The sequence below is a fragment of the Anolis carolinensis genome, chromosome 2 (assembly GCF_035594765.1).
Source record: "Anolis carolinensis isolate JA03-04 chromosome 2, rAnoCar3.1.pri, whole genome shotgun sequence".
NCBI classification, from domain to species: Eukaryota; Metazoa; Chordata; class Lepidosauria; order Squamata; family Dactyloidae; genus Anolis; species Anolis carolinensis.
This window is the reverse complement of record NC_085842.1, coordinates 194,746,112-194,768,139: the sequence shown is the minus strand read 5'-3', so window position 1 is coordinate 194,768,139 and position 22,028 is coordinate 194,746,112. Positions and strand designations below refer to the sequence as shown.

At 41.1% G+C, this 22,028-nt stretch overlaps 1 protein-coding gene across 1 annotated transcript in view; it reads left to right on the top strand.

Moving 5' to 3' along the window:
- LOC100566988 (A.superbus venom factor 1) overlaps positions 1-22,028 on the top strand; it is an 86,209-nt gene that overhangs the window by 45,776 nt on the left and 18,405 nt on the right. Inside the window, exons 21-31 of the mRNA XM_008103737.3 lie at positions 376-588; positions 1,048-1,111; positions 2,545-2,631; positions 3,143-3,346; positions 5,782-5,857; positions 7,708-7,870; positions 10,527-10,622; positions 16,135-16,285; positions 16,980-17,143; positions 18,751-18,909; positions 20,611-20,761. Of these exons, the coding sequence (XP_008101944.1) occupies positions 376-588; positions 1,048-1,111; positions 2,545-2,631; positions 3,143-3,346; positions 5,782-5,857; positions 7,708-7,870; positions 10,527-10,622; positions 16,135-16,285; positions 16,980-17,143; positions 18,751-18,909; positions 20,611-20,761 (1,528 nt within the window). The remainder of the gene's footprint in view (positions 1-375; positions 589-1,047; positions 1,112-2,544; positions 2,632-3,142; positions 3,347-5,781; positions 5,858-7,707; positions 7,871-10,526; positions 10,623-16,134; positions 16,286-16,979; positions 17,144-18,750; positions 18,910-20,610; positions 20,762-22,028) is intronic.

Below are 22,028 nucleotides of genomic sequence, written 5' to 3'. Positions count from 1 at the left end.
CCAGGTTTTTAGGCTCTTCCGGAAGGAGAGTAAGGTAGGGGCCTGCCGGATCTCCCTAGGGAGCGAGTTCCAAAGCCAGGAGGCCACAACGGAGAAGGCCCTCTATCTCGTCCCCACCAACCACAATTGCTAAGGTGGTGGAAGCGAAGGTTTGAACCTGGGACCTTTCGGTCTGCCAGTTCAGCAGCTCAGCGCTTTAACACACTTCGCCACTGGGGCTCCTTACATAGATCTAAATGTGGAGGATGGAATGGAATATAAATTAGGTAGCTGCTTGAGATAAAAAGCATAAGAGCCATGGTGTTGATCCCTTTGTAATTTTCTTACATTGCTTACATTTCTTAAAGACCTCTTCCTTCTGTCTTTTGTCCCCAGGTGCGAGTGGAGCTGATTCATAATCCTGCCTTCTGCAGTGCTTCCACCGCCAAGCGGCGCTACAGGCAAGATATCACTATCAGGAGTCAATCCTCTACAGCAGTCCCGTTTGTCTTGGTCCCACTTGAGCTGGGACTCCATGACATCGAGGTCAAGGGGGCTGTCTGGAACATGATGATGTCTGATGGCGTGAAAAAGAAGCTCCGGGTTGTGGTAGGCATTTCACCAGACCCTCTCATGAAATTAGCTGAAAGAGAGGTTGAAGCCAGGATTTTCTTGCCACTCTGTCCATCCACTCTGTCTCCCTTGGCCAAGATGAGGCAGTAAATTAACTAGGCAGCCTTAACCTGAAGGACTACAATGAGAAGAAATTGCGTGTTACTACAGCACAGAACACATACCAGGTTGGATACAGCCTGTCCTATTTGCCCTTTTCACACAGGCCCTAGGGTCCAGTCAGAGAGGTAAGGGGGGGAGTTGGAGCCCTGGGGCTGGAGGAGGGACACATCTGACCGTCTTCTGGAGCCATGGCTGGAGCCTCGCCAAGGGGTACACAGGCGCAGTATAAATGTACCTTTGAGACTGAATTTTGTGATTATTGTGTTCTGGAAGGGTCCTAATTTTCATTATGGTGAGATTTTCACAGTGATTTTGCATCTTTTTTCTTGCCAGCCTGAAGGGATACGGAAATCACTTGTGAATGTCATTGAGTTGGAACCCTCTAAAAACGGGAAAGGTGAGTGAAAGCCATTCTTCATAGGTACGTCCTTTTGAAACTCTCTCTTGAGTCCTGCAAATAATTCATTATTGCTTAATTTTTTCATCCAACTTTGCTTCCTAACCAAGCAGATAGTCTTTTAAATTTTGGATTGGAGTTGGATTCATTGTACCAGCGTTTCCTAAAGTGTGCTAACATTTCTTATTCCTACCTGTAAATTTTAATGTGTGGTTACAAGTTTTGTTTGGAGACATAATGATCTTTGACGGGTAAAAAGATACTGGTTATTATTCAGGGTCCTGTGTTCACATGTGCACTGCAGATCACATGTACTGTATGCACACTCACACATACCAGATAGTTGCTGTGTGTCTTCAAGACATTTCTAACTGATGACAGCCCTAAGGCTACCCAGAAGATTTGTTCAGAAGAGGTTTTGTCATTGTCTCTCTCTGGCGTTGGGAGAGTGTGACATGCCCAAGGTCACCCAGTGGGCTCCACGGTGTTCAGACATTGTCTCCAGAGTCATAGTCCAATGTTCAAACCAGTGCACCACACTCGCTACTCCAAGTAAGATTAAATATCAACAATCTGGGTAACATATTCACATATAAACCTCAATATTATTGTTGCTTCAATGGGTCTAGTTGTCATGACTGAGGTCAACCCCCCTGTTCAAGCAGCTCCACTGGCTGCCGATTATATTCCGGGCCAAATTTAAGATGCAGGTTATTACCTATAAAGCTCTAAACGGTTCAGGCCCTGCCTATCTTCGTGACCGTGTCATCCCCTATGAACCCACCCGGTCGCTGAGATCTTCCGGGGAGGCCCTCCTCTTGCTTCCGCCCTCCTCACAACTGCGTTTGGTGGGAACGAGAGAGAGGGCCTTCTTGGCCGTGGCTCCCCGACTCTGGAACTCCCTCCCCAGGGAGATTAGGTTGGCTCCCTCTCTACCTTCCTTCAGGAAACAACTGAAGACTTGGATGTTTCAGCAGGCCTTTGGAGAAACAGTCATTAATTAATCAGCCCCAGAGGGTTTTTAATAATCTATCCCGTTTTTATTACGATTTTACCATTTATGTGTTTTAAATGCAATTTTTTATCCTGTATTTTTGTTTTAATTGATATATTATATTACTGTTTTATCTTTTTATAGTGTGATTTGTATTATGTTGCCTATGTTTTGTTCTATGTTGTTTGGGCCTCTGCCCCATGTAAGCCACCCCGAGTCCCCACGGGGAGATGGCGGCGGGGTATAAATAAAATTTTATTATTATTATTATGATTCACACTACAGTATGTACATCGAATGTGAAGTGTTTTTTAATACAGATTTTGAGGAACTTATTTTTAATTCCACTTGCAGCTGATTGTAGAAAAGCAATGCCAGAAGCATCAAAGGAAGTAATTTTTGTAAGTTTCCTCATTTTCTTGCCTTTTTCTTCTTCTAGATGGAGTCCAGGAATTGCTGGTGAAAGCTAGAAGTTTGGACGATATTGTTCCTGGAACCGAAACTGAGACCAAAATTAGTGTGCAAGGCAAGAGTTTGATTTAATGCAAAACTCTAGGACTGTAGGAGTGAACAGAGTCCAAACCCCTTCCAGCACAATGAATATACCCAGTGCACTTTTATCCATATAGCAGGGCATAGCCTGCTAATCTCAGCAAACATAAGCGGGAGCAAAACTATTCCTACCAGGTTCTCAGGGAAGTGAGTCAATAATTCTATTGAGTGACCCAAGGTGCTGAACCTATGCTCAGCATTTTGAATAGCTTCTTTAAAGTTCAGACTAAATCCCAGAGCAGTTTCACCATTTTGCCGACACAAAAATCACAGGTTACCACTGATTCCCATAAAATGGATTCATCCTATATAACAAAATTACTCTTACATTAAGTCTGTAAGCTGAAATTATACCAGCTTTTGATGTCCTGGGAGTGATTTTGTACTAGGGTAGAGAAGGAGAAGTCCTGCAAGGTACATTCCACTCAGTCTCCAAAGGTTTTTCTGTACTCAGAGATTAACATGAGCTTTGTGTTTGTGGTTAGGAGACCCTGTGGCTAATATTATTGAAAACTCCATTGATGGAAGCAGCCTAAATCATCTCATCCAAATACCTTATGGATGTGCGGAACAGAACATGATGAGGATGACACCAACAGTTATTGCCACCCACTACCTTGATGCCACAAATCAATGGGAGAAGGTTGGAGTGAATCGCAGGCCTGAGGCCATGAAACTGATCCAGCAAGGTAAAGCAAGCAAGCATCTCTGGACTTGTCCTTCCATCAGCTAATGCACTGGTCTCCTGAACTAATTTATCCAGAGTTTGACTGAATTTCAGAACATTAAGGTTTTTGTCTTTACTTGGCAGGGGTGTGTGGAGGTACCTTAGTAAGAGGATTCCCTTGCAGTGGTGGATGTGCATTTGGTACTTAACTCAGTTTATTTGGACACCAACCTACATCCCCAGGACTACCCAGAGAGCATATCCAGCCTGGAAATGCATTTCTTTTTTTAAAAAAATCCAATCTGGAAAGATCTGTAAAGTTGATTCTGATTTTGTTTTGGATTGATGCTCACTAGATTTGGAGGGTACTGAACACTATTTATAAAGAAAACCATTACTGATGTATGTCTCCAAAAGTGGGAAACATTTCCAAAAAAATATTCTCATGTTTGAGGGTAATTTAAGAATTTGAGGAGTCTACAAAAGGAGAACTTGTTTTGGGTCCCCTTGTAATCCACAGCCACACTTCATTCACAGATCATTTAAATTATCTCAGTGGTGGCTCCTCGGCTGTGGAACTCCCTCCCCAGTGATATCCAGCAGGCTCCATCCCTTCTGAGTTTAGGGGAAAAAGTAAAGATTTGGCTTTGTGAGCAGGCGTTTGATTAGTGATTTCTGTTGGCTCGACTCGGTCCGAATTAAGGTTTATGTACAAGGTCTTGTGGACAAATGGCTTAAGTATTTTATAATGTATGGTTTTAAATCTATTTATTGTATTTTATTAAATTATCTAATTGTTTTAATTGCTTATGTTTTATCTTTTTGTATTTTATATTAGTATTGAATTTTGCCAGATTGTGAGCCGCCCTGAGTCCCTTCGGGTGAGAAGGGCGGGATAGAAATGATGGAAATAAATAAATAAATAAATATATGGGTAAACCCGAGACCTGGTGGTGAAGTGTGTTAAAGCACTGAGCTGCTGAACTTTCAGATCGAAAGGTCCCAGGTTCAAATCCCGGGAGCGGAGCTCCTGCTTCTGCCAACCTAGCAGTTCGAAAACATGCAAATGTGAGGAGATCAATAGGTACCGCTCCAGCGGGAAGGTAACGATGCTCCATGCAGTCATGCTGGCCACATGTCCTTGGAGGTGTCTACGGACAACGCCGGCTCTTCGGCTTAGAAATGGAGATGAGCACCAACCCCCAGAGTCGGTCACGACTGGACTTAACGTCAGGGGAAAAGCTTTACCTTTTTACCTATGGGTAAACCCAGGCCCGGGGGTCGGTTGCGGCCCCTTGGGCTCTTTTCTCAGGCCCTCCTCTCTTGCACCATCCTTTCTTTCTTTCTTTCTTTCTTTCTTTCTTTCTTTCTTTCTTTCTTTCTTTCTTTCTTTCTTCCCTCCCTTACCCCCTCTTTCTCCCTTCCTCCTTCCTTTTCTTTTACCCTTTCATCCTTCCTTCTCCTCTCCCTCCCTCCATTCCCTTCCATCCCTTCTTCTGTCCATCTTTCTTTTCCTCCCTCCCTCCCTCCCTCCCTCCCTCCCTCCCTCCCTTCTCTTTTTCTTTCCTCTTTTGCTCCTGGGGAATGTTTAGCTGGGAGAAGAGAAGGTAGAGAGGGAACATGAGAACCATGTTTAAAAGGGTGTCCCATTGAGGAGGAGGGAGGTAGAAAATTGACTTTCTGCTGCTCTAGAGACCAGGGCACAAGGGACCAATAGGTTCAAATGGCAGGAAAATAGATTCAACTGAAAAGATGAGGCTTCCTGGAGAGTGGCACAGGTTGCCTCGGCGTGTGGTGGAGCCTCCTTCTCTGGAGGCTTTTCCACAGAGTCTGTCTATCAAGAGAGCCTTGATGGTGCCTCCCTTCATGACAACGGGTTGGACTGGATGGCCCTTGGGGGTCTCTTCCTACCATAGGATTCTATGATTCTATATCAGGAGTAGGCAATACAGGGCCTCATGGATAAACTTTTCTCTCCCGTCCACCATCTCATCCTGGCCAAGGCCAACCCTTTTAGGATCCAAACGTTTCCTGTCTTTCCTTCACTTTCTGCCTCCTAAAGAGAAGAGGAAGAGGAAGAAAGGGCAGGGAGGGGTCTTGGGGAGAACTCCCTTCCTCCAAACCCACCCAACCGACTCCGGCCCATCATGCGGCCCCGAAGTTAGAAAATTTGCCCATGTCTGAGCTAAATGTTTCAGCAATTTTGACATTACTCAAAATTATTGAAAAGTATTACAAAATGGTAAAAATGTGTTTCTCAAGTCTTAGGAAACCTTTGGTGAGGCAGGAGAAATCTTTGGCAAAAAAAAGTCTAAAGACCTTGTAAATTGACAACTCTTTTGATTTTATAACATTGAGACATACCAGTTAGAGTGGTGTCAAACTGCATTCATTTTACAGTCTAGATGCACTCTAAGACTCCACTTACCTCTCTTTCTCATCCTCTCCTTTTCTCAGGTTATGCTCAGGAACTGACGTATAAGAAACCAGATCACTCCTATGCTTCTTGGATACGTGGTATATCTAGCACTTGGTAGGAACAATATTGCTGTAGTACATTTAAACCTGGAATGGGCTTGACAGCACCCTATGACATTGACTTTTGAATGTTTTCATGCTTTTGCGCCAACTTACATAGCAAATTGGTTTCTTGTTCTATTACTCTTGTTATTTTCTGTGAGAGGTTTTTCCTTAAGAGCAAGTGAAGCTCACACATTGTTATCTGCCAATAAGTTGACTTTGACTTATGGTGACCCCATGAATGAAAGGCCTCTAAGTCATCCCAACATCCATAGGTGAGTCAGATTACTTGATGAAACAAAGGCTGGTCTCACTTGCAGCAAGTCCACTGGTGCATGTCAGCTAATGGCTCAGATCCCATTGATGGGAGCCAGGAAGTTTCTCAGTGCAAAGATTTATCAATGGAAGGGAGTTGTGGTTTACAATTACACTTGGGTATCTTTAGGCTTGCATACATTTGCCAGCTTAGCCTACTTCCTGTCCCAAAGCAGGAGATTAAGCAAGACGATGTTATATATTTTCAGTTCCAGTTAGACTTTTAAGAATCTGATTTCACGTGATACAAGTTGTACAATTTCATAAGAGTGGATTTTATACACAAGAGGAAATATAGCTGGCTTGACTTTTTTGGAGTTGAGGCAGAGCAGTATTTCAGAATTGTGAAATTGGTAAAAAGGAAAAATAAAATCAAGTTTAATTCATCTCTTTTCATTTGTGTTTAATCAAGAGGAAGGGTGAATTAGAATAATAAACTGAATTTATTCTTTGAAAAGCCCAATATAGTTCAGCCTATACACAAATATGTATTGGGCTTTTTAAATAATAAATTCAACCCATCTACAATTGCATAATAATAATAATAATAATAATAATAATAATAATAATAATAATAAGAAGAAGAAGAAGAAGAAGAAGAAGAAGAAGAAGAAGAAGAAGAAGAAGAAGAAGAAGTTTATTTATATCCTGCCTCCATCTCCCCTGAAGGGGACTCGGGGCGGCTTACAGCAAAATCAAAATACAAGCAATGATAAAATATAAAACATCAAAGGACAAAAACAAAGACCAATAATAAAATATACACAATAGGTGAAAAAACACAACACAGAATTAAAACATCAAATTAAAAGCAATGAGGTTGCAATATGTTAGCAGGTGAGAGTATAGCGGAATCAGTAGCGTCCAGTTAACACCATGTGCAAAAGACTCAGACCAGGCAGAGGAATTGAAAAGAACAAAGGAAACTTTACTCTTGCTTGTTGAGTTGAAATATAAAACAGTTCTGCAATCGTACAATGTCCATGTAGTTGCATAAGATCAATAACTAATCAATCAGCATCAATATATACAGCATAGCATATTCAAAATTGCTACTTGACCGTAGCCAGAGAGAGCATGTCTTTTTCTGTGCTCTCTCTTGAAGCCCAGATTTCCAACTGACAATCCCAGCCACCTGCCATCAAACAGATACATTGTTTTAGGCTGAGCTCTTTTGCAGAGTTCCCTTTGCAAACCAACTTTGCAAGGATCTCTTTACACACACACACATACACATTAGCATTTTGGCGCAATACAATAGTGGATAAGCAAGGTGCACATTATGAGTAACAAATTCGTAAATAGGTAAAGTGCATTAGAATCATTTAAGGTCACATTAGGTAGGGAGGAGTCCTGAATAATATCAAGCAATCAGGAATCAGGGGAAGAGCAACCAGTGCAAAAGGTCGAGGAGCATAATAATTGCGATGGAGAAACACTATTCTCATTTTTTCTGCAAATTTACAATATATGCTTTCCAGTCTCTGTTCTATTGCTCATTGCTATCTTTGGATAAGCTTCCACTGGTGCATTCTGTTTTGCTTGCAGGCTAACAGCATATATAGTGAAGGTCTTTGCCTTGGCTTCCACAATTGTATCTACTATTAGTGATCAGATTGTCTGTGGAAGTGTGAAGTGGCTGATTCTGGAAAGACAAAGACCAGATGGGATTTTCCATGATGAGGCCCCTGCAATTTCTGGATCAATGGTGGTATGCATTATTTCTGTAGTCCAGAAGTTTTTATTCTCAGAGGAAAATAAAATAGAATTAAGTAACTGATTGTGTTGGACCAGATAGATATAATGGCAAATTGATTACCCCATACTCATACATAAGATAACCTCACGTACAAGTTGAGCTTAGATTTGGAGCCAGATTTATGGAGGGGAAAGCAACAATGCAACCTCAGAGGGCCAGCTACCCCTTTGCATTCAAAAAGACCAGAAGCAGCACCATCGTGGACAGAGTGGTGGTGGTGCCACTTTTTGTTTCTTCCGGGATGGGTTAAGTTCTTACCTTTTGCCATCCTACACAGAGAACAAGATTATTCCTTTTCAATAAGAGTTAAAGCACAATATGTACATTCAACCCAAGTATTGGGTGTGTGTGTGTGATTTTTTTACTAAAATTTTTAAGTTTATACATTGAATATATATAGGGTAGTAGCAGGGTTTAATGGTAAAGAGGAAGCAAAAGAAGAGGCATCCAAGCTGAGGTAGGTATTAAGGGATTTGAAAAAGGAAATCCAATAATCAAAAAGTAGAATGCTTCAGATGTAGGGAAGAGCTGAGCAAGGGGGAAGCAGAGGTAAATTAAACGTAACATGGAGGAGGTTCTATAGAAGAAATGGAAGCATATCAAGATGTAGGAAGAGATGAGATGGCGGGTACATTCAGTGGTGGATAAGTGGGGGACTTCAGCAATGAACTGTGAAGTTTGTTTAACCTGGTGCAAATATGACTTCATTCAAGGAATTTTGCAAGTGATGTAGACAAAATAGTATTCCATTTATAATCTCACTGCTCCTCCCACATTATTTTTCTCATGAAAAATCAGTTAATGAAAAGAAGGCAAAATATCTGCATACTATTTTTGAATGACAGCTCTAGCAGCCATCTCGTTGGAAACACCACAGTTTTATGTTTCCTGATGGAAATTCAGTTGGCACTGTTGGATAACTGGAGGAATGCAACCATTAAAAATACTGTTTGATTGTTTTAAGGTCTTTATCTTTTTTGCTTTTAAGGTTTTGAGTTGTTTCATATATGCTATTAGTTTGGGTACCTGGCGGTGCCTGGGTTATTTGAAAAGCGCCTTGTTTGTTTTTGGGTGGTAGGTAATATCAGTTTGGTCATATGTTACACTATTTCTTAGAAAAAATCAGTCTTTGCTTTTGTTTTTCTTTTATTAATCTTCCCATTAGAAAATGCATAAGGATGTGGGTGAACTGCAACACCCCAAAATCTTGGGTCAATCCTCCCCAAACTCCACCAGTATTTACAGTTGACCATCTTGGGTCTCTGTACCAAATTTGGGTTCAGTGTTCTCTGAATACAGGTGAACTATAAGTCCCTGATGCCAATGTCAATCACCACAAACCCTGCCAGTATGCGAAGTTGGCTGTGTTGAGTCTGTGTGCCAAGTTTGATCCCGATCCTTTGTCACCTGGGTTCAGTGCTCTCTGGATAAGGGTGAACTACAACTCCCAGCTTCCCTGGGCAATCATCTTGAAACTCTACCAGTATTCACAGTTGGCCATGTTGGGTCTGTGTGCCAAGTTTGGTCCAGATCCCGCATCTGCTGGATTCATTATTCTATGAATACAGGTGAACTATAAGTCTCTGATTGCAAAGTCAATCACCCGCAATCCCTGCCAGTATTTATTGTTAGCCATGTTGGGTCTGTTTGCCAAGCTTGGTCCAGATCCATCGCTGGCCGGGTTCAGTGTTCTCTGAATACGGGTGAACTACAACTCCCAGATTCCCAGTGCAATCACCCCAAAGTCCACCAGTATTTAAAGTTGGCAGTGTTGCATCTGTGTGCCAAGTTCGATCCAGATCCGTCATTGGTGGGGTTCAGAGGGTTTATGGAATACAGGTGAACTATAACTCCCAGAATTAAAAATAATCACTCCAAAGTCCACCAGTATTCCCCATTGACCATGTTGAATTTGTGTGCCAAGTTTGTTCAAGATCCATCATCAGATGGGTTTATTGTTCTTTGAATACCGGTGAACTATAACTCCTGGATGTCAAGGTCAATCACTGCCAAATCTCAGCAATATGCAAAGCTGGCCATGTTGGGTCTCTGTAGCGGGTCCAGGTCCATCATTGGTGGGATTCAGAGTGCTCTATACATCGCAGTCCCTATAAATCATGATGAATTCTCCCCAAACCTCTCTAGTAGGTTCAGTTGCTGATCAATACCTCTGTTTGCTGTGTGCCAAAGAAAATAATAGGAAAGGGTTAAGGTAGAGGCAGTGGGTGGGTTCATGCAAATGTGGAGAGAAAGGAACACTGGGATGTGCTCGCTGTAACCTGCAATGTTCTAGGAGGGAGTGACTTGGCTTCCCAACACTGTGGGTTATAGCTGTTTGAGGAGGCTGCAGGTTGTCTGTGTAAGCGAACACCCATACTACATACACACATACAGATTTTCTCTTTTATTATGTGTATAGATTTCAAATTCCATCCATTGTGTGCAGTGGCCGTTGGTGGCTTCTGTGTCTTTGAAATGTTTTGATTTGGGTTTTAGTCTGAGCTCTGAAGAATCTATTTTGGGGAAAGGATTTGGGATCTTAGACAGATCCTTTGAAGTCTTTCTTCTGATTCCATTCCTCCTTCTTCCCTTTTCTGTTTCCTTTTAGGGAGGTTATAGAGGTGCTGAACCAGAAGTGTCATTAACAGCTTTTGTCCTGGTTGCATTGCTGGAATCCAGAAGCCTCTGTAAGAAACATGTCAATGTAAGTATATCGGTGGCAAGAAAGATTTCAAAAAGTAGCAATATCTTATAACATAATTAGATTCCCTGTTCTCTTTCATTTTGTTCCCTTTTAACCAATGCAGTACCATCATTTTTCAAGAGCCATGTATAACCCAACTAGTTGCGCTCTCTATTCAAAGCAAGGAAGGGAATCGTGCAGACCTCATTGCCTTCCAGCTATCATTGGATCATAATACCCAGTATTCCTCACTATTTACTATGCTGGCAAAAGCTGCTGAAACTTGTAGCCCAACCACATCTGGAAGGTCACATGGTTCCCATCTTGTAGTTTAGTGTGTATTGTTACTTTTTACTGTGTTACTCATATTCTCCATGCATTATTCACCTGCGATTTGTGGTGGGTCAGAAGAATGTGATTTCCCAATCATAGAGCATGGAGGTTGGGAAATGATTTTGTTGCCCTCCTGAGGATTGTGGCCAGTTTTAAATGTGTCCTGGCATCATGTGCCAGGTTCATGGGGAGAGAGACAGGGCGTAATCTCACCTTGTCTTAGTGAACTGGTCAGAGAAGGAAAAAGTCAGCATCTGGATACTGCAGCAGATACTGTTGGCGCCTGGTGATGACTCACTTATGTGTGAGAGAAAGGACAATGAGAAGCAAAGGTGGAAAAGAAGCTGTGCTCAGGCAAATGACACCAAATTGGAAGGACTAGCTAGCTAGCTGCGCAGATCCGCAGCTTGGGGGTACTTCTGGACTCGGCGCTGACACTTGAGGCTCAGGTGTCGGCCGTGGCTGGGAGGGCCTTTGCACAATTAAAACTTGTGTGCCAGCTGCGACCGTACCTCGAGAAGTTAGATCTGACCATGGTGGTCCATGCCTTAGTTACCTCTAGACTGGACTATTCCAATGCACTCTACATGGGGCTGCCTTTGAAGACGGCCCGGAAACTGCAACTAGTACAACGCTCTGCAGCCAGGTTTCTAACTGGAGCAAATTACAGGGCGCATTCTACGCCACTGTTTAAGGATCTCCATTGGCTGCCGTTTATTTTCCAAGTCCAATTCAAGGTGCAGGTTATTACCTACAAAGCCCTAAACGGTTTGGGACCCACCTACCTTTGAGACCGCATTCCCCCTATGAACCTGCACAATCTCTTTGTTCGTTGGGGGAGGCCCTCCTCTTGCTCCCACCACCCTCGCAGTCGCGGTTGGTGGGGACAAGGTAGAGGGCCTTCTCCATCGTGGCCCCCCAGGGAGATCAGGCAGGCCCCTACCCTCCTCTCCTTTCGGAAGAGCCTGAAAACATGGCTCTTCCAGCAGGCCTTTGACAACTGATCTCTGTATGATCGACCTGTTGCCTATCCAGCAATAGTCCCTAGTATGATAATGGCACTTTATGGCTATGATAGCTTGAGTAACCACCCCTCCCTGATGACATCGACATATATTGAACTTTGGCCCAGATCCTTAGAATCCATTCCATGATTTTATCATTTTATTTTTGTATGTGGTTTTCTATGACTTGTTTTTATTGTTTGATTGATCTGTTTTATTGTTTTGCTTTTATATTGTTGTGTCCGGGCTTGGCCTCATGTAAGCCGCCCCGAGACCCTTTGGGGGGATGGGGCGGGGTATAATAATAATAATAATAATAATAATAATAATAATTATTATTATTATTATTATTATTATATTCCAGAAAACATTATCAGAATTCAAAACAATCATAACAGATTGGAGAGCTGGGCCAAAATTAACAAAACAAAATTCAACAAGGAGAAATGTAGAATGCTACACTTAAGTCAAAAATGAAATGCACAGATGAAATAAAAATGCACAGATACAGGCTGGCTTGATAGCAGTACATGCGAAAAAGATCTCGTAGTCTAAGTGAACAATGAATACGAGCCAACGGTGTGATGAGCAACTTTGAAAGTCAATGGGATTTCGGACTGCATCAAAAGGAGAATAGTGTCTAGAAGATGAAGGGAAGTCATGGTGCCCCTCTATTTTGCTTTGGGAATGCTGTGTCCAGTTCTGGGCACCACAATTTAAGAGAGATATTGACAAGATAGAATGTGTTTAGATGAGGACAACTAAAATGATCAGAGGTGTGGAGTCCGTGCCCTTTGAGAAGTGGCTTAAAGAGCTGGGATGTTTCATCTGCAGAAGAAAAGGTTGAAGGGAGACGTGATAGACATGTTTAAATATATTTGAAAGGATTCCATAAAGAAGAGGGAGCAGGCTTGTTTTCTGCTGCTCTGGAGACTAGGTGCAGTGCCTGAACATTAGGAATAATGTCCTGACTGCACATGTCTTGAATACCTTTTGAACCTTAACAATGTTCTTTTATCTGTTTTCAGTGAGACAGAGTACATGAGGCATTTTCAGAGAAAGAAGTAGACACACAGACCCAGTACTGTTTTATAACAGCTTTATTGTTTACATAGATAAAGAGGAAACACCACATATACTCCAACATTCATTCATAATGCATACATTCAGTATTCATACTCACCATCCTCCTCTGTTCAGGCCTACTGCTGGAGAACAGAAGCAGGTGACAGATGCTGCTTTCCTTGCAGATCTGGAACACAGTTGAAAAGAAAAAAAAGGTCTTTTATATAGAGCTTTTTGGTTATTCATTATTTGGTTGTTTGCTTAACTGTTGTCATTCAGCTCAGACCTGCTGGAGCCTCATCAGTTCCAGAACAGATAGGATGTTTAACTTCTTTAACTTAAAGAATAATTGTCTTTGACTATGTAAACATGTGTTGTTTACACCTCAAAGTTCTTGGGTTGGCAGTTTTCTCATTAGCACTTTTCTTGCCAAAGTTCATTAAATTGTTCATCTCCTTTGTTCTTCATAATGCAGTTTTCCAGGTTCCATTTTTTGGATGGTATCTTCAGCCTTGCCAGACCTTAATAGACCCCAGCTAGACCCCACACATACAATTAATTCAATCCATTCATTACACAAGAACTGTTCAATAGTGGACCTCACTGCCCTTGGAAGCCCATTTGTTTGCTGGATGGCCATCTGCCAAAGGTGCTTTGATGATGCTTTTTTTTTTTTTTTTTTGCATGGCAGGGGGTTAGACTGGATGGCCCTTTGGTCCTTTAATTTTTAAAAGTAAAAAAGCAATACTTTCACATAAAGGAGAAATTTTATAATGTATGATGCTAAAATTATGTGGCTAACTAACTACTACAACAAAGTACAAAACTAAATTAGAAACAAATGCCAACCAAAGACATAACTACATAGACACAAACACAAACTACACCAACAAACAAAAAACAGACAGACATGGGTCTACTTCTACAAACCTCACACTCTCAATTCATAGGTTTTTATACCTTTTTATTATATCCAACTCTTAGATTCTGTGATTCTAAGGGCCCTTTTATATAGCACCTAAAATGCAGAAGGTATCAGATTGAAAGAGAGTGGCGGCTACATGACTAGTGGTAAATCTGCACTGATTTGCTGCAATGGACAAAAACATGAGTTAAAAGGTCCCCTTTTATCCAAATTTTGGCTGGAAAATGTGCATATTCGCATCCCTATATATCCCTGCACTCAAGGAAGTGGAGACTGGTCCAGCACATGTCCACTTTTTAAAAGCCCCAAACAGCTGATCAGCCATGAAATGGACACACAGCTGCTTTAAAGGAAGCACAAATGGAGAGCAATTGGAACTCCCTGAAATTCTTTATTTTAAACTTTTAAATATGAAACAGAGCTTTTATAAATAATTGGGGGAAGAGAGAAATCTGGCAGATTTTTTTATTCCCTCTGCTGTGTGCTGAATCTCATATATGCATATGCAAATCTGCTTATATTTGTAATATATTTGCATGTGCGCATATGAGGTTCGGTACGTAATGGAGTTAATTTTTTTTAAAAAAAACTTCCACCAGATGTCCCCTGTCTATCCTCCATCTTTTTCCAATACAGAAAAGGCCTGTGAGGACGGCATGGGGCCCAATCCCGGGATTGGCATGTCCTTCTGCGTGACCTGTTGTCAGGTCCTGGGATTTTTTAACCCCTATTTAAAACCCAGATTGCTGTGCTGTCTGGAAGCACCCTAAGTGTTCAGCCAGCACATCCTTTGACCCCCATGGTGCCCTGGCCTTTCAAAACCAGTAGGGAACATCTTGTACCAGTAGGTCCAGACTAGTCATGGGTCTGAAATTTGTCTCATTGTTTTATCCATGGTTTAGTTTTGTGCCATTCATTCATTTGGTATGATACAAAACACCCCTCCCCAAATGGAAAAAGCAGTGAAACAAAAATTGGAATGGTAACTATTTGGTCACCTGATTTATGTCCCATTGCTGGCTTCCCACACTCTCCTTTCCCTCAGTTTTAGGGCTAGAGGGTGTCACCATTGCACTCCTCCTCAGGCTCTCTCAAGCATTCATTAGAGTTGTTAGGGTTGGTGGGATAAACCCCTGTCTCTGAACATGGATAGGAAAAATGCAGTCTGTGGCTCATTGATGTTATGTTTGCAACCCTTGGCTCTTCTTCAGGCTCCATTATCTTTTTAAATGAATAGCAAGCCCCCCTGTATTTTTCAACACACAACTTGGAAAGAGACTCTCTTTAAGATAAAGTGTGTATGGCCTGCAGGCCCAAAGCACCCATGACTGCCAGGGCTTGCAGCTGAGCACCAACTACAGAGCAGAGCACAGAGCACCTCTTACTCGGCACTCAACTGCAAGCCCTGGCAGTCGCAGGCTCTGAGTATGTGTGTGCCTGCAGGCCCAAAGAGCCCGTAACTTCCAGGGCTTGCAGCTGAGTGCTGAACATCAAGTGCCTAGTAAGAGGCACTCTGTGCTCTGCTCGGCACCCAGCTGCAAGCCCTGGCAGTCGCGGGCTCTTTGGGACAACACTAGTCTCTTATTCTCTATAAGAGAATAAGTTTCCAACCTGTTTCCAAGTTACTGTGTGTACAGGGGGGCCTTGCTAACCATTTAAAAAGATAATAGCATCTGAAGAAGAGTCAAGGGTTGCAAAAACAGCATCAATGAGCCACAGACTGCATTTTGCATATCCGGATTCAGAGACAGGGTTTTATCCCACCAACTCTAACAACTCAAATGAATGCTGGAGGGAACCTGAGGATTAGTGAAATGCTGAGACCCTCTAGCCCTAAAATTGAGGGGAAGGGGAGCATGGGAAGCCCTCCCATGTTGGCCAATGGGATCAAAGGTTTCATTCATTTGAATGAAAGAATGAAACAGTTCATTCAGAATGGCCCCATTTTCAGAAGCAGCGCTCTTAAACGGGGCCATATGAATGAAACAAACAGAAACAAACAGAAATGGATAGCGATTCTATTAAAAAACACAAGACTATTCCAGAATGCTTCATTGTGAGTAGAACATATAACTGCTCACGCAAGCAAGAATTACAGGATCGACCCCAATAAGCCAGTTGATTGACAGCAATTGCTCCATGTTTGAAAACTGCTTCCCAAATGCAGCTGACACAAACATTGTTTCTTTTCTCCCCACATGTTTAGATTCTAGATAGCAGCATCAACAAAGCTTCTAACTATTTACTGAAGAAATATGGCAAGCTGCAAAGGCCTTATACCACAGCACTCACAGCCTACGCTTTGGCCCTGGCAGGGGAACTGAAGGATGACAGAGTCCTCATGGCAGCATCAACAGGTACCTTTGGAGCAAGGCACTGAACAGAACCAAAATAACAGTAGTTTCTGTTAGGAATAAAAGACTAGAAATACTAGTCTTCGCTATTGTGTGGGCAGCAGCCAAGGCAAAGGCTGGCCACATGAAGCAAGAAATTTTTATTTCAGAGTACTTTTTTTTTTTACTCGTTTGGCCATCTAGCTGAGCTGGAAGAAAGAGTGCATTTTATTTGCTTGTTTTGATTTTTCTCTAAGGCCCTATTCAAAGTTGCATTTGGCACCTTTGCCTCAGATGATCCTTCTCTTTTGAATATTTTGTTAAAATTAATTTTATTCCTGCTAAACTCTTGGCCAAATGAATTAAAAATAAGAGCTGACTTATCTACATATGTCCAATTAATGCATAGTTTATTTAGGAAAGAGACAGTTTATTGGCAAATTCCCCCCCGCCCCTTTCAGTTATCATAAAACGTTATATGAACTACATAGACATTGTCAATTCTTCTGAGATGTGCATATGTATTTTTAACATTTGTATCTAATTATATAGAGATTGTAGAAGTGATTGGGTAGGAGATAAGAAGGGACTTTAAAACCAAGAGGTAAATTACTTTCTTATGGAGACTGATGGTATTTTAAGGAAAATAGATATTTATGACAATGAGCTCCTATTCCCTCAATAGCTGTTTAGCCAAGATCTCTTTCTCTATATTTAGATGGGAACAGCTGGGAAGAATATAATGCCCACACCTACAACATTGAAAGCACCTCCTATGCCTTGCTTAGCTTGCTGAAAATGAAAAAATTTGAGAGAACTGGCAATATCGTTAAATGGCTGACAAAGCAGAGATTTTATGGGGGAACATATGGACAAACCCAAGTAAGGATATTATTTTTGTTGTTCCAAGACTGGCATTCTCCTATTAAAAACTTTATTTCCTTTCAGGCTGCTTAAAAATGAATTGGTTCTGTCGCAGCCCTTCCATTTTGGTTTGCAGGTGCATCCTCCATACATATGTAGAAATATCATGTTATGAGCAATATGGTTATTGATTTAAAGTTTGAGGCAACATTTCGCTGTCTTGATGAGTGAGAGGAAAGAGGAGTTGTTGTTTATGTGAATGGGAAATACATGACAAGGGAGACATTCGAGGATAATGGTGGACAGTGTGTAGGGGTTGAAATGCAATGTTGTGGGGTGGGGGCCCTGATGATTGGTGTCTGGACGCCCTGAGAATTGTGGGCATGAAAATTCTGCTTAGAACAATTTTGGACCATTGTCCTGTTGCTTTGCTGTTTTTAAATAGAAAGAGCACAGTTGGTTGGAGACTTGGTAAATCAGTGTTACATGCTGAAAGAATAATTTTGGATGAGAAGAGACAGTTCAAAATATTTTTGAGGACAATTGGCTAGGACGGGAGGGGAACTGATATTAGGATGGTCTGAGAATCTAGCAAAGTCTTTGTGAGTGAGGATCTTTTGATACAAGATGTCAAAATGGAGAAAGGGACACAGGAGGGTTTGAAAGGATTCAGAATGTATTTAAGGAGAGAGAGAGTTGTTATTTCTAAACTAAAATTTCAGTATTCAGGTTAAATTGCCGTATTGGCATTTTGCGATAAAGAAATGTATTTTGGGTTACAGTTTGGGCACTTCGTCTCTAAAACGTTCGCCATTACTGATCTAGAGAAAGTAGAATAATAAGGAGTAAAATCAATAAACAATGAGTGTGATGTTCATAGAATTGTTTCCACATACTACATTAAGTGTATGTAGTATGTACATGTTAATGAGGATATTTTTAGGTTAATTTTTTTGCTTGATTTAGATTTGTTGAATGTTGTGGTGGCAAGTTAAACAACTGCTTAGTTTTAGCAATATATAATCACTTTTCTATTATTTCTGCTTTTTTACTATATTATCTTCATTTCTGCATAAAATTAGTAAAAAAAACTTGTTTGTTATGGATGCAGTATTACTGGCAGCAGGTTCTATGGCAGCATTCTTCCTGATATGCTATATGGAGGACTTTCTCAGAAGTGTATTTATACTCAGATGAGATGCCTCATATTTCTGTTTCAAGTGGTACAGCCCAGTCACAGAGATTGCTAAATCCAATGGAGGATCAAATAACGGGCTACATTTCGACCACCTGTAGCACCTTGGGAAGGGAGATGTGCAGAAGAGAAAGGAGAATTTTTTTTCCTGCCTATATTCATAGAAATACTTTGATGTTTCAACCTGAAAGTTGAATAAGTAGCAGCTTTGAAAAAGAAAGTTGCCTATCAAAAATAGGAATAGTTCAAGCCTCCCTTCAGTGTTGAAGTCTAAGTCCAAACCATGCTGTCAACTTCTTCAGACACCTGGAGCTTCAGCTACAAATACATTAAAGAAAGTGTGACCAGAAGTGTGGTAACCTTACCACCAGACTTTGGCTGCCTATTCTCTTCAAGGTGAACTGACCCCACTTTCCTCCTGCTGTTTTAGGCAACCATCATGGTTTTCCAAGCTCTTGCCCAGTATGAGATTGACATACCTTCTCATAAGGACTTGAACCTGAATGTTGCCATCAAATTGCCAGAACGTCAAGATCCAATCCATTATGTAATTGACTACGAGGGTGCCCTTCTGACCAAGACAGCGGAGGTATAGCACTTTTTTAAATCTTGTATAATTCATTATTTTACCTATTACTTATATGAGCAGGCTATACACATTATTTCCACTCTGGAAATAGTTGTTCATGTTTTATTTAGATTTGGAAGAGATGAAGTCCAATGAAACCAGGAATAAAAAATTCCAGTTAAATTGTAAACTGCTGTCCATGGTTTTATTTGCAAATGTCTTGCATATCTCCACCAAATTGCAGTTGGCTTAATGCTATTATTAATAAACCCCATGAAAAATGCAGTTCTTGCTTTTTCAAGAAATATTCTATATTTGGTGAATTATCTTGAGCAGTTTATAATATAGCTGTAATGAGCCCACAATATTAGAGGAACATAGTTCTGAGATGACTCCTCCCTGTTTTAGGGGACATGGAAGATAGACCCAAGTAGGCAGCCTTGTAGATACTTGTTAGCTATTGCATGGAATTCAGGATCAGGATTAACCACATGGTGCAGTGGTATACCTGTGCATTTAAAATTAGATTGGCTACAATTTTCTAGAAAGCAGGGCATGTGTGTGGCTGAGGAAAAAAGAAGAGAATAAAAATGTAAAAATTACTGACACATTTTCTCATCTTTGAAAAACAAAAAGGATATCTTGGCTGGAGATGTTCTTATTTAAATTATTCATTCTTGGTTGGGAGAATCAATTTCTTCCCTGTAATAAGAATGTTTTTATCAAATGGAACACAGAAGGCTTGTGCAATTCGGTATCTTAATTCCATTGGGCACCCAGATCCATTTTTGGGAGCTTTCTGAATATTAGCTAATGGAAAAATCTGTTTTCAGCTAAGCAGCTGAAAGATCTGGGAAGATCCAGCCCATTGGCAGCAATGAGGAAATTACGAAGCTCCCCTTTCTATTCCTGAGATCCTTTCCTTTCTTCCTTTCAAGGGGGCCTGGGTTTGAGGAACGGGTTAAGGAAGCACCCTTTTTGGGACCCTTTCCTTTCTTCCTTTCAAGGGAGCTTGGGTTTGAGGAATGGGGTTAAGGAAGCATCCTTCTGTCTCTATAGCCAGGACACAACTGAGAGCAATGGAGGTGCTCACCCTATTATATAGACACAACTTGCGTAAGACATGTCATGCTGTTCTATTCTGATTGCCCCAACTGGTAAGGCTCACAGGGAAACCCTGTGATGCCGTGTGATGCCAAATAGGAAAAGAGGAGCCGTGACCAGCTGCTGCATGGCCTGTTTCGGCTGAAAAAAACATGGCAGTTGAGCCCTTGCCATTATGGCCAGCCGAACAAGCTGGACAAGCCAGAATTGTCAAAGGAACCGATCAAATTGAATGTATGCACAAGTCTAGTGCACAGCCATTTCGTTCATGTTTATTTTAACAGAAATTGGACAGGGGAGAATTTCAAAGGAAAATACTACCAAAGCACTCCCAACAAATGACCATCCAGCTTCTGCTTAAAAACTTCCTGAGAATTTGATTAATGCATCTTCAAAAAGAAGGAGAAAAGGAAATATTTTTCATTTATTAACATAGTAGTCCATTGCCATGCACATGTTATAATGTTTATTGACTCATTTCCCCCCTAGATTTAATCATATTGCTTTAAAGCAGGTTACTAAAACAATATCATCTCTGTAATAATAACACTATTAGATAAAATCAAACAATTTGTGAGAATCCATCAGAAGAACATACTAACGCTGGTTGTTTTTCAGACCAAGCTCAATGAAGATTTCACTGTTCGTGCCTCTGGCCAAGGAAAAGCGACAATGACAGTTGTTACACTGTATAATGCACAGATGAAAGCAGATGCAGCTCAATGCAAGAAATTCACCCTTGATGTTACTGTTGAACCCCTCGAGCTAGGTAAGTCTGTGCGGTACCTCAGTTTTGATCAAAATTGTAGATTCTAATGAATGCTAGATTTTGCTGTCTAGTTTAAATGTATTCTTAATCACAATTCTTAATCACAGTGTGTTTCACAGTGTTGATCTGGAAGATTTATACATGTGTTGAACAAGACACTCCAGTTTCTCATTTTCCTTTTCCTTTTGTTTTTTTTCTTTCAGTTTTAGGTTTGTCTTTTGAGTTTTATGTTTCTCCTTAGAGAATTGTAGACCAAGACTAAAAATCTAATTGACTAATGAAAGAGACTCTCATAATTAAATGGATTTGTTCAATTTCAGTTTTTAAAATTAATAAAGGGGCTTACATGAATAGCAATATAAGTGCTATTATTATGTGTGACGGAAGACTCAGAGCGACACTGACCGAACATGGGCTAGAGCCTCTATTAAGGCCTACTCCGTGGCGTTGCGGGCAGCCAGAAAAGCTAGGGAGGAACAGAGAATAAGTTCAGCTAGCCCCAGATGTGATGACACAGTTAGCTCAAAGCTGAAAGGAAGGCTAACGGCAGATGGTGCTGGAAGTGAACAATGAATCTGATGTTCTAAAGATCAACACACTATAGGATCTTTAGAACATCACCCATTCCCATGTTAAAAGTTGTTTTCCTCAAATATCTCAGTGCTTGACTACCAGCGTTTAGAAACTGGCAGAAACTTGGCAAGCAATTGCCATCTTTATTCAATAGGAATTGTGCCAGCTTTTGCAGTGATGGTTTAAGAGGAGGTGAAATGTAAGATCTATGAGCCAGGGTGAATTGGATGTGGTTATTGGTGAGATGTCAAGATTAAAGATAGACATTTTGGGAGTCAATGAACTGAAATGGACTGGAATGGGCTACTTCACAACAGATGACAACTAGATCTACTACTGTGAACAAGAGGAACACTGAAGAAATTGAGTAGCCTTCATAACTAATAATATAGCTGCTAAATCAGTGCTTGGATACAACCCAAAAATGATAGAATGATCTCAATTCGAGTTCAAGTTAAGCTGTTTAACATCATAGTGATCCAAATATATGCCTCAACCACAGCTGCTGAAAAAGCAGAAGTAGATCAGTTCCATGAGGATCTGCAGCACCTACTGGATAGTACACCAAAAAGAGACCCTACCTCACAACCTCTGAGGATGCCTGCCATAGATGTGGGCGAAACGTCAGGAGAGAATGCTTCTGGAACATGGCCACACAGCCCGAAAGACATACAACAACCCTCAGACATTATTT